General features: G+C 36.7%; 1 protein-coding gene across 1 annotated transcript in view; it reads left to right on the top strand.

Annotated features, from left to right (window-relative positions):
* The window catches only part of LOC127872051 (probable methyltransferase TARBP1), a 65,393-nt gene that overhangs the window by 11,480 nt on the left and 41,341 nt on the right, over window positions 1–12,572 (top strand). Inside the window, exons 2-6 of the mRNA XM_052415387.1 lie at window positions 1,099–2,379; window positions 3,434–3,506; window positions 3,926–4,074; window positions 8,589–8,641; window positions 10,420–10,517. Coding sequence (XP_052271347.1) covers window positions 1,168–2,379; window positions 3,434–3,506; window positions 3,926–4,074; window positions 8,589–8,641; window positions 10,420–10,517 — 1,585 coding nt within the window. The 5' untranslated portion in view covers window positions 1,099–1,167. The remainder of the gene's footprint in view (window positions 1–1,098; window positions 2,380–3,433; window positions 3,507–3,925; window positions 4,075–8,588; window positions 8,642–10,419; window positions 10,518–12,572) is intronic.

The following is a 12,572-nucleotide window of genomic DNA, read 5'->3' as shown; positions in this document are numbered from 1 at the left end:
CAGTAAATTGTGTATCAATGCGTACAATTCATAATTGGCATGAATATTACATATGTTTATTAAATACTGTTTAGTCTGTACCTTAATTACTCTATGTTTTCGGACACTCTAAGTTTTCGGACACCCCGTTTTTTAGCAAAAATAATTATTTTTCTTGACTCTTAATTTTCGGACACACGAGTTTACGTCCATAATTAATGTCTCTAAGTTTTCGGACAGTATATTTTACAGCGCTATTTTACCAAATTTCGGTCCTGTTTTCGATATCTAATGACACTTCGATCATAAGGTTTTAAATCCAGATTAACATCATAAAACATGACAGGTGCATGCCTGAGGGCAACGGACCATTACATTTGCGTTATAGGGTAAATAACCTTGTAAACCGGTATGAAAAAAATGGTTTCGCCCGATAGCATAAGCGTTATGACAATTACCAGGGGTAGTGCCAATTAACATGAGTGAATCCACATGAGTGAATCCTTTGTCTGTGGTTAAACCACGTGACCTATGTATCGGTCAGATTAGCAATTAGTAACGTCACAGCAGAACTGTGCTATTATCTACCGCAATGGTACTTCCCCTTTTCAGTAAAATAACTGACAAATACTAAACACTTCAAAGTGTGATGCTCCCTATTGCAAGTTTTACGAACAATGGAAGGTGTAAGACAACAACTATCGGAAATGAACAAGCAAAGAATTCATTGTTTGCTTTTTTTTGCGTTAATTACAGGTTCATACTAGCAGGTATCGGTACATCACATGCTCATCTTTGAACTCGTTGGTCAAAGTGCAACCTTGTAGTAACGATCTGTCAAATAAATTCAGCATTTAAAATTATTTAAAATGCAGTGCAAACACATATAACTGTAATTTATACTATACGGCATGGCATTTTACAAGCGCATGCTATTACCCGTAGTCGTTGATACAATTGAGGCTATTTCGGACACTTCAATTTTCGACTCTAAGTTTTCGGACACCTGTATTTTGTGAATATTTTTCGTATCTAAGTTTTCGGACACGAAAAAAAAAAAATATTTTTAAGTGTCCGAAAACATAGAGTAATTACGGTATATGCAATTATCTTTTTCAGGATCATCGGGAAATAAAAAAGAGCTCCCTTGGGCTCCTTTTGTGGAAATCTTGAAGTTGGAGAACAAAGATGGATCAGAGTCAGGTTGTGAAAACACTGTTATGTCACTCTGGATTGAACATATCTAAAACACTGTCAGGACTTGTATCTGACTTGGAAACATCACTGCAAACAGAATTGACATACCACTGTATTGGTAACTTATGTGAGAAATTTCAAACTGTGAAGGAGCTACTAGGAGTCTGTAACTGTGACGAGTTTGCAGGGAGTACAACTGAGCAGTTGTCAGAAGTTATTTCAAACATTGTATCTAAGGTGTGTCTTCCAGTCACGGCACTGATACATATCTCACTGGATGCAAGGCCTGATTTTCTGGTATTGTTGGGACATGTTGGGCACATCTTAGCAGAGTGTTCTAGACTGGATCCCAGCACATTGATCGTTCTTCTCACAAAGATTTCTGCACACATTGACACATACCTGAAAGAAAGGCCTACATGCTTTGATCTGGAAAAAGATAGCTCCCTTGTGGATATTCACACACTACTTGAAGTGTTAAGAACAGTTTTATCTATGGTTCATGTTTCTGTTTGTGAAAAAGACAAACAAGTGTCTGAGCTGACAAAAACAATATTTTTTCAAATTGCAAAGGCATTAGATTTCCTGAGTGTTGATTTGATAGGTAGTGTGGCTATCTCAGTGCTTATAAGGTGCTTAAAAGTGAGCATTGAAGCTGTAGACGTTTTCCTGGAGGTCATTTGGGGTCAGGTTGTGTATTTCTCAAGCCATGATGATGATCGCAAGCAGTATCTCATTCTGTGTGGATTTGCCAATCATTTCTTTCCCACGAGTGGGAACTGTTCTGGATATGATATCAGAAGAAAGGTTCTCTTTTGGAATATTCTACAGAATGGCCTTCAAAGTAAAGACTCTGTGAACAGAAAGAGGGCCTTGTATTTACTCAAGAGGATTGTAGACATCTGTGAAAGCATTGGTGCCAATGTAGAAACAGATCCTGAAAGTCTAACGCTTGGCAGCAATGAGAAACATATTGAACATCATAGAGCTGTGTCTGATAAAGGCATAGCTGGATTGGAGGACCAGTTTAAAGAATTGAATACGTTAGACAAGGAAAATGAAGGTTCCATTAAGGATGTAAAGAAAGGGGTCACTAGTGCTGCCCCTTTCCCAGTGTTTTGGTGGCACCCCAGCAAGGGTGTGGCCCTTGCCAAGGTCTGGGAGGACTTCATGCTAATTGCTGAGGTCTTGGAGGAGAAACAGGTTGGTAGTTGTAGTTCTTGTTTATGTTCTGGTTGTACTAGCCTTAACATTTTACTACTCATATACCCACTTTGCCGAGTTTATAGTCCCTTACAAAATCAAATCCAGGGCTCGAAATTAACACTCGCACACTCGCAAAATGCGAGTGAAAAATACTGATTGCGATTTAAGTTTTAAGCCACTAGTAATTTTTTGCAAGTAACAAAATAGTGATAAAAAACAGTAATATTGCTAAATGCGTTCGACATCCTGAACGCTAAACCATATGTCATAGAATGTCCTAATACCCGTATGCAGAAGCGCGCACCTTGTATATAGACTAGTATACTTATAGTACAGATACGAGGATGGTATTGGTACAAAGAACGTTAAACAGTCGACTAATTCACACGTGTTCATTGAACTTGAATAGACATGGCGTCGAAGCGAAAAATAACTAGTTTCTTTTTTCCCACAGATGGAAATAACAATACGAAAGATAAAGCAAAGTTAACTGTTGAATAAAAAAACGAAATTAAATTATGTTTCCAGCAAAATTTGCGAGAATGTTTTTGATTTTGCGAGTTGGTATTAAAGCTGCTCGCAATGTTTTGCAAGTAGAAAAAAAAGTTAAATTCGAGCCCTGAAATCAAATTAAAGACCTTTCTTACTAGAATCACCTTTTAAAGACTTCATTTACAACCCTCAGGTACTAATAGAAGCAAAAAGAGTTGCTCGCAGGTTGTTCTTTTTTTTGCCACCTGATGCTGTTTTCATACATCCATTATCACTTTGTTTCTGAGCTGGTTAAGCGTTAAGTGTTTTTTGCATGCATTATGTGATGTAAAAAGTATTTTGTACACAAATGTATTAAATTGGTTTATTAAGATTTCAATATTGATCAATGAATGACATGCATAGAAGCATCATTGAATACCACCTTAATTGGTCATATATTGTTTTAATGAAGGTTGACAAGTGCTTCATTAATTAGGTAAAATAATTTGTATCAATTGAAGTTGATGAAAATTGCATTTCATTTTCATTAAAAGCTTGTTCTTTGTCATAACGACAGGTACATGTCATCCGACCACTTCTGCCTAGAGTGAAGAACCTGGTAAAGGCGTGTGAAGTGCCAGGCAATGGTGGTGAGTAGCCTGTCAACTTGCATTAATTTGAGGTCAATTCATCAAAACCTATAAGTGTATAGATGTATACACAAATCTTTGTGTAAAAATTAGTGATATTGCAGGTTTTTTGTGTAAAATAGGCAGTGAAACGGACCGAAGACAAAACTAAAATTGTAAAAAAATCCAAATAAAAAAAACAACAAAAAAACAATTGATATTTAAGTTATTTTGTGTGCGGTTTTACAGACACTGCTTACTTGTATTTTAGGGTTTTGTCACTGCTCAACCAAATTAAGAATTATTTATTTCTTATATTTAAGCATTTGTTTAAGCTCTTTTAGTATTTTCAGCAGCATTATTTGCAACTGTGTAGTGTACCCAGCGTACCAAGCAGTGCTGGGTGATTTCTGACATGTAAATCCTCCCCCCATTCTCAGGTCATCCATTGTTGCACACCTCCTGGTTGAAATCAGTGCTGTATAGAAGCTCGAGACACGAAAGTCTGCAGATAATGCGTTGGGCCTCTGACACGGTGCTCTCCCTTGACCTGAAACAATGTCCTGTGCTGGAGCAAGGCCTGGATGAGGTATTTAAGAATTTGAGCCCCACTCTATCAAATGCGGGTTAAATGCATGTGGGTAAACAGTCGTCAAAGATCAGCCTGTGCAGTCTGCGCAGGAAAATCAGGAAATATTCTTTCCCGCTTTCCTGGGTTTTGGCTAAGAAAATACTTCCTATAAACAAAACATACAATAAAAGCCGAAAGTGTCATCAGAGATTTACCTGTGCAGACTTCACAGGCTAATCTGGGGTGACACCACTTGTATTCATTAAGCCCAGTTCTCAGATTACAAACTATTTGTTTTTTAGTCTTGTAATATTTTGTGTAATAGTAGGTCCTGTGTTAACAGATCAAGTTTACATTAAGACTGAATGTCATAACTTTTGTTTTTTATGCCCCCCTTCGAAGAAGAGGGGGTATATTGTTTTGCACATGTCGTTCCGTCCGTCTGTCCGTCCGTCCACCAGATGGTTTCCGGATGATAACTCAAGAATGCTTAGGCCTAGGATCATGAAACTTCATAGGTACATTGATCATGACTCGCAGATGACCCCTATTGATTTTGAGGTCACTAGGTCAAAGGTCAAGGTCACGGTGACCGGAAATAGTAAAATAGTTTCCGGATGATAACTCAAGAACGCTTATGCCTAGGATCATGAAACTTCATAGGTACATTGATCATGACTCGCAGATGACCTCTATTGATTTTCAGGTCACTAGGTCTAAGGTCAAGGTGACCCGAAATAGTAAAATGGTTTCCAGATGATAACTCAAGAACGCTTATGCCTAGGATCATGAAACTTCATAGGTACATTGATCATGACTCGCAGATGACCCCTATTGATTTTCAGGTCACTAGGTCAAAGGTCAAGGTCACGGTGACCCGAAATAGTAAAATGATTTCTGGATGATAACTCAAGAACACTTATGCTTAGGATCATGAAACTTCATAGGTACATTGATCATGACTCGCAGATGACCCCTGTTGATTTTCAGGTCACTAGGTCAAAGGTCATGGTCACGGTGACTCAACTTAGAAAAATGGTTTCCGGGTGATAACTGAAGAACGCTTACGCCTAGGATCATGAAACTTCATAGGTACATTGATCATGACTCGCAGACGACCCCTATTGACTTTCAGGTCACTAGGGTAAAGGTCAAGGTCACGGTGACCCGAAATAGTAAAATGATTTCTGGATGATAACTCAAGAACACTTATGCTTAGGATAATGAAACTTCATAGGTACATTGATCATGACTCGCAGATGACCCCTTTTGATTTTCAGGTCACTAGGTCAAAGGTCAAGGTCACGGTGACTCAACTTAGAAAAATGGTTTCCGGGTGATAACTGAAGAACGCTTACACCTAGGATCATGAAACTTCATAGGTACATTGATCATGACTCGCAGATGACCCCTATTGACTTTCAGGTCACTAGGGTAAAGGTCAAGGTCACGGTGGCTGACACAGTTAAATGGTTTCCGGATGATAACTCAAGAAAGCTTACGCCTAGGATCATGAAACTTCATAGGTACATTGATCATGATTTGCAGATGACCCCTATTGAATTTCAGGTCACTAGGTCAAAGGTCAAGGTCACAGTGCCAAAAAACGTATTCACACAATGGCTGCCACTACAACTGACAGCCCATATGGGGGGCATGCATGTTTTACAAACAGCCCTTGTTTATCAAAATGTTTCTCAGGGTATGTGAAAAACTTTATATTAATTATCATAATTTTAAAAACAGCAAAAGGCTTTGAAACCTCAAGACACAGTTTGATGATCACTTTTTGATTGGCTGTATATGGAATATGCTGAGAATACATTATTATGGAGTATTTTGAGAATACACAGTCTGTATATTAATTCTGTTGATATATTGCATTAAAGGGGCCTTTTCACAGATTTTGGCATTTTTTTAACTTATTCATTAAATGCTTTATATTGATAAATGTAAACATTGGATCGTAAAAGCTCCAGTAAAAAATCAAGACAAAAATTAAAAAAAGGAAAAGAACATTGCCCGGAGCAGGTTTCGAACCAGTGACCCCTGGAGTCCTGCCAGAGTCCTAAAGTAAAAACGCTTTAGCCTACTGAGCTATTCCGCCGAGTACACATTGTTGACGTATTTTATACCTTATATAAGTAATCTTCGTAGTTTCACAAAATTTAACGACAAAAACAGAACTCTCCAAATTATTCAATCGTTTCGCGTTGCAACGCTTTATAATTTTTAACCAGGTTTTCCGAAGGAAAAAACTGGTTATTAGATTGGCGAATGCGGGCGGGCTGGCTGGCTGGCTGGCGGGCTGGCTGGCTGGCGGGCTGGCGGAATAAGCTTGTCCGGGCCATAACTATGTCGTTCATTGTCAGATTTTAAAATCATTTGGCACATTTGTTCACCATCATTGGACGGTGTGTCGCGCGAAATAATTACGTCAATATCTCCAAGGTCAAGGTCACACTTTGAGTTCAAAGGTCAAAAATGGCCATAAATGAGCTTGTCCGAGCCATAACTATGTCGTTCATCGTCAGATTTTAAAATCATTTGGCACATTTGTTCACCATCATTGGACGATGTGTCGCGCGAAATAATTACGTCGATATCTCCAAGGTCAAGGTCACACTTTGAGTTCAAAGGTCAAAAATGGCCATAAATGAGCTTGTCCTGGCCATAACTATGTCATTCATTGTGAGATTTTAAAATCATTTGGCACATTTGTTCACCATCATGGGACGGTGTGTCCCACGAAAGAATCACGTCAATATCTCCAATGTCAAGGTCGCCACGACTAAAAATAGATTTTAAAAAAAAAAAAAAATAACAAAGGGGGTTAATTTTTTTTGGTCATTTCAAAAGTTCAGTTTGAGTTTTCTCCCTTTATCAGATTTTTTTTTCACAATGAAAACCTGGTTTTGTGACAATTTTGTCCCTTGTTAGGTTTTAAAATCGTCAAAAGATGTATATACTGGCTATATTAGAGCATGGTTAATGTTCAGTATTACTGTTTCCTCACAAATATCATAACTAAAACGAAAACTTCCGAATCTGAAACAACTTTTTTCAATTTTGTCAATTTACCAAAGCGTGAAAAGTTCCCTTTAAATTGGTCTTTTAAAAATTATCCATTGGCTTACATTGGTCTTTTAAACTTAATCTATTGGGTTAAATTGGTCTTTCAAACTTTATCTATTAGCTTTAATTTGTGTTTTAAACTTTATCCAATTAGTCATAAAGTGTAAGGCTAAGGTGCTTGGTTATTTGTTCCCCTGCATCCACAGATTTTGGGAGGGATATAGCGATTGGCCTTTTGCATTCATTCTTTAGTTCTTATGTCTGTACGAGGTTAACACAAAATGGCACGTTACATCATCAATCTTTCTTACAAAGCTTTAATACTTGAATCAATGACATCTTTGAACAGCATCAACACACATGCATCCCCTGACCTCATTTTCACTTTGACAATGCCCTACTTCTGAATATTGAGATTTATTCAGAAAGTCCAAATTATTGATTTACCCAAAATGACTTGTTTTGTATAAAATCAATACCAACACTCTCCAGCTGGTCATTGTTTTTGTTCTTTTCCCTACTTTTTTTTGCTTTTCCTAATTTTTCTTGAAAAAGCCGTACTATCACTTCTTTTTCATGAGAACAGTTTGATAATTTCAAAATTGATTTTAAGATTTCATTAAAGGTGTGGAATTCCTACTTGTTTGCCTGACTGACCCAACAGTGGTAATTTGACCATGGAACAAGTTGTTTTTTCCGATCAAATTGTCCACTGACAAGTGGAATATCAATGAGAGAAAACAACTATGTCCATTGTGAAAACCAACTCATTTCTAACATGAATATCTTTATCAATCTGACCAACCTATAAAAGAGAATTCAAAAGCTTTAATCAAATAGTAAGTTCTGTATGGTTGCCATATGACTTGCCCATGCTTACAGGTAACATTCTTTCTCCTGATCAAAAGCATGCAACAATTATGTTTCATCTCCAATGTACAAACCCTTGCTATACCTACTGGCACATTTTTTTCTTCTTTTCAACTTAAAAAGCCTGAATACAGATTAGTACATTACTTAGATACTTGCATGTTGCATGGATATTATCAATGAAAACTTTCAACACATCCAGATCACCTGATCTCATTTTAGCCATGACATTTACCCTATTTTAACCTTATTAACCCTTTGCATGCTGGGAAATTTGTCGTCTGCTAAAATGTCGTCTGCAGAATTTCTTAAATTAGCATTTTCTTCAATTTTTTTCAAAGAATACTATCAGAATAGCAAACAGTTTGGATCCTGATGAGACGCCACGTTCTGTGGCGTCTCATCTGGATCCAAACTGTTTGCAAAGGCCTTTAAAATTCAGCTCCAGCGCTTTAAGGGTTAAAATGGGCAAGTGTTACGACTTTCTTTTCCAAATTTTCCAATGAACCGATACTGAAAATGCTACATCTAGGGGGGGGGGGGGGCATGCAAGTTTGTTTTGTGTTTACTGCATTCATTATTTACAGTACCTGACAGGAGAAATGCTGTTTTCATTGAGGGAAGCCAAGTTGTATGTTAGGTAAGAATATGCAGTGGTAGTTGATGTATGGCTTTTATTAACCAGGTTTTCCGAAGGAAAAAATTGGTTATTAGATTGGCGAATGTCGGTGGGCTGGCGGGCGGGTGGAACAAGCTTGTCCGGGCCATAACTTTGTCGTTCATTGTGAGATTTAAAAATCATTTGGCACATTTGTTCACCATCATTAGACGGTGTGTCGCGCAAAAGAGTTAGGTCAAGGTCGCGACGACTAAAAATATACTTATTTTGAAACAAAGGGGGTTAATTATAAACAATCAGTTCAGTTTGAGTTGTCTCTCTTTATCAGACTTTTTTTTTCGAATTGAAAACCTGGTTTTGTGACAATTTTGTCCCTTGTTAAACTTAATATGATACACAGGTCAGTTGCTTTTAAGTTCATGCTAGTTGGGAAATTTTTCCAGATTATAGTTGATGAAATGGAAATTAAGAAATCCACATAAACGTTTTCTTTCATACAAATATTTTAAATTTTGTTTATGATAGATTTGTATATAAAATTGCACAGCAGATACATTTCAATGTGATTTGCAATTAATTGTCAGCTTCTCACTAGTTCGGACAAAAGGTTTGCCCTCAGTCTGTCTTACCCTGAATCTTTCCATATGGGGCAAAAGGTTCTTACTGTCTTTATGTCAACCAATGCTTCATTGGAAGGGACAAATGGTTTGCCCTGTGTCTGCCCTCTGTCTGTCTTAATGTCTGTCAGTGCTTCACTGGATTGGACAAAAGTTTTGTACTGTCTTACCTTCAGTCTGTCCATTTTTATGCCCCCGGTAGGGTGGCATATAGCTGTTGAACTGTTCGTCCGTCAGTCTGTCCGTCCGAAAACTTTAACATTGGCCACAACTTTTGCAATATTGAAGATAGCAACTTGATATTTGGCATGCATGTGTATCTCATGGAGCTGCACATTTTGAGTAGTGAAAGGTCAAGGTCATCCTTCAAGGTGAAAAGTAATAAAAACAAATCACAGGAAAGTAATAAGCTTTAAAGGGAGATAATTTCTATTTATCATTTGGCAGGTACAGATCATTTTTACAAGAAAAGTAATATTTTTATTGTATCCCTTTAAAAAATATTACTTCCCTTGTAAAAATTATCTGAACCTGCCAAATGATAACAAAATATAATAAATCAAAGCGGCGCATTAGGGGGCATAGTGTTTCTGACAAACACATCTCTTGTTTGACAGTAGGTTTGCCCTTTGACTATGGGACTGAAAGCTCATATGACTGAAAAACTGGAGCAATAACTTAAAATCTACTGAGTACTTTGCAGAAAGTTTTTATCATAATAAACAGAAATGTGGGGATTATGGACTGCTTTTAGTTTTCATCGTCATACATCCCATTTATCCCTGATCATCTTGGAAATGCAGTCAACTCTCTGGGGAAATTATACAAACTCTGTGTATCTTTGTTTGTTTCTCCTAAGGCCAATTATTGCCTGTTATGAAACATGTCATCTCAATTATCAATTAGACGCAGTTGACACGATCATCCCCAGCTATCAGTGATTTCCACCTTGGAAGCATAGCTTCCCCTCTAAATATATATATTTGCCAATAAATGAAATTTGAAACAATTAATGAAGAGTAATTAAGAAAGATTAGTTTGACAATTAGTGGATCAAAATTCTGACTTAAACTTAATAATTAGCATATTTATATTAGAATTAAAAAAATGTCAGTCCAATTTTACTGTTCAATCTTCATACACACAATTTTATTTGTAAATTAAACGAATAATTTGTTGCAGAGAGCCAGGAAGTCCTGTAGGCTGCATGCCGCCAATTGCTGACAAACTGGTGCAGTTCTTCCAGGGCTGCTGGACCTCGCTTTCACCAGAACACAGAGGTCAGATTCACACGAACTTGTTTATTGTGTTGAAAGTTGTAATTCATGCTAGAACTGTAACAATTCGTCAGTGAAAGTTTGCCGTTTCGCTGTCAGAGGGCAAATGTATCACAAACCTGTCAGACTTGTACTTTACTTTGGCTAAAAAAAATAACCTTGGCAAGCTCTGATCTTTAATCTAATATAGATGGACTTGGCAAATTTCTTGCCACAAAAGAAAGTCATCAAGTTAGATAAAAAACAAGAGACGCTTGGTCAGCTTTGGCGCAGCAATTCTTTCGAACATGATTTCACATGATGAAAGAACGGATATAAGTAATCACAGAGGGGTTAATCACGTGACAAACAAGATGGCGACGTCCATGCCTAGGCAGGTATTTTTCGTCGTTTTATACCCTGTATTCTTGTATAAAAAAAATGTGCGCTCACTTTCCAGCCATATTAGGAAGAAAGTTACTGGCTTTTATTTCATAGTAATATTCGCTTTATATCTCAACTTAACTCCTTGCGAAATTTCTAAGCGGGATGACCTAATTAGGGCTCCACTAAGAAAATTTGCGGGGAGTAAAGTCAAGATATAAAGTGAATTTAAATACGAAATAAACGCTTATCACCTTTTTATTGATATGGTTGGAAAGTGAGCATCATTTAAAAAATAAACAGAAGTAATAAAGGGTATAAAACGGCAAAAAAAACCGTCTTGGTATGGACGTCGCCATCTTGACTATCAAGTGATAACCCCCTCTGAATCAGAAAAGACAACTTTTTCTGAGTGCTATTTTCTTCAGTTTCATCGTTTAGCACTACAGGACTCATTAATTGAGTTTGGGACTCATAGATAATCCCTGGGAATCATAGATAATCCCTGGGAATCATAGATAATCCCTGGGACTCATAGATTTTCCCTGGGACTCATAGATTTTCCTTGGAACTCATTGATTTTCCCTGGGACTCATAGATTTTCCCTGGGACTCATAGATTTTCCCTGGGACTCAAAGATTTTTCCTGGGACTCATAGATTTTCCCTGGGACTCATAGATTTTCCCTGGGACTCATAGATTTTCCCTGGGACTCATAGATTTTTCCTTGGACTCATAGATTTTCCCTGGGACTCATAGATTTTCCCTGGGACTCATAGATTTTCCCTGGGACTCATACTCGAATATATATATGATAATAAAACTTATAAATGATGATTTTTACTGGCATATTGTTAGTTTTTTGCATATTCACAATTCCTTTTGTAGTAGATAAGCTTTTATTACCTTCAAAATTAAAAGATATCAGTCTTACTTCCTATTGTAGTAGATATTAGTATAAAGCTAGTATAACTTATAAAATTGAAATCGATTTTTATTCTTTTGTAGTTAATATTATTAAAAAATAGCAAGCAATTATAATCAGTTCCCATAAAGTAAATAAATAGTCAATCTTACTTCCTGTTGTAGTAGATATTATTGAAAAGATATTTTTACCCAGAAATATAGATATTTAATGGTCGTATTCTATTGTAGTAAATATTATTTAACAGATGAGTTTCTGTGACGGTACAATTGTAAAAAAAAACTTACTTCCTTTTGTAGTAGATATTGGTAAAATGATAAGCTATTATTACTTGTAGAATTCAGAAAAAAACAGTATTACTGTAGTAGATATTATTAAAAGAAAATATTGGTATCTTAAATTGCAAAAATCATTCTTACTTCCTATTTTAGTGGATGCTAGTAAAAGATCAGCATGTTATTACCTATATATTGAAAAGTAATTAGTATTATTCTATTGAAGTAGATTTTAGTCAAAATATACGCTATTACTAGAAGTAAAATTAAAAAAAAACTCATTCTTATTCTATTGCACATTGACTATGGTTTTAATGTGCACGGTGAAAACATACAGTCGAAACTGACCTAACGGTCACCTGAATTTAACGGTCACCTGCAGACAACGGTCAGTCTGGAATCCCCCTGACGAAAAACACTATATTACACTTGAATTTAACGGCCACCTGTCCATAATGGCCAACGGCCACTATATTCCACTCCGAAATTGATGTTT

Source organism: Dreissena polymorpha, chromosome 3 (genome assembly GCF_020536995.1).
Source record: "Dreissena polymorpha isolate Duluth1 chromosome 3, UMN_Dpol_1.0, whole genome shotgun sequence".
Classification (NCBI taxonomy): domain Eukaryota; kingdom Metazoa; phylum Mollusca; class Bivalvia; order Myida; family Dreissenidae; genus Dreissena; species Dreissena polymorpha.
This window is presented reverse-complemented; position numbering and strand designations above follow the sequence as displayed.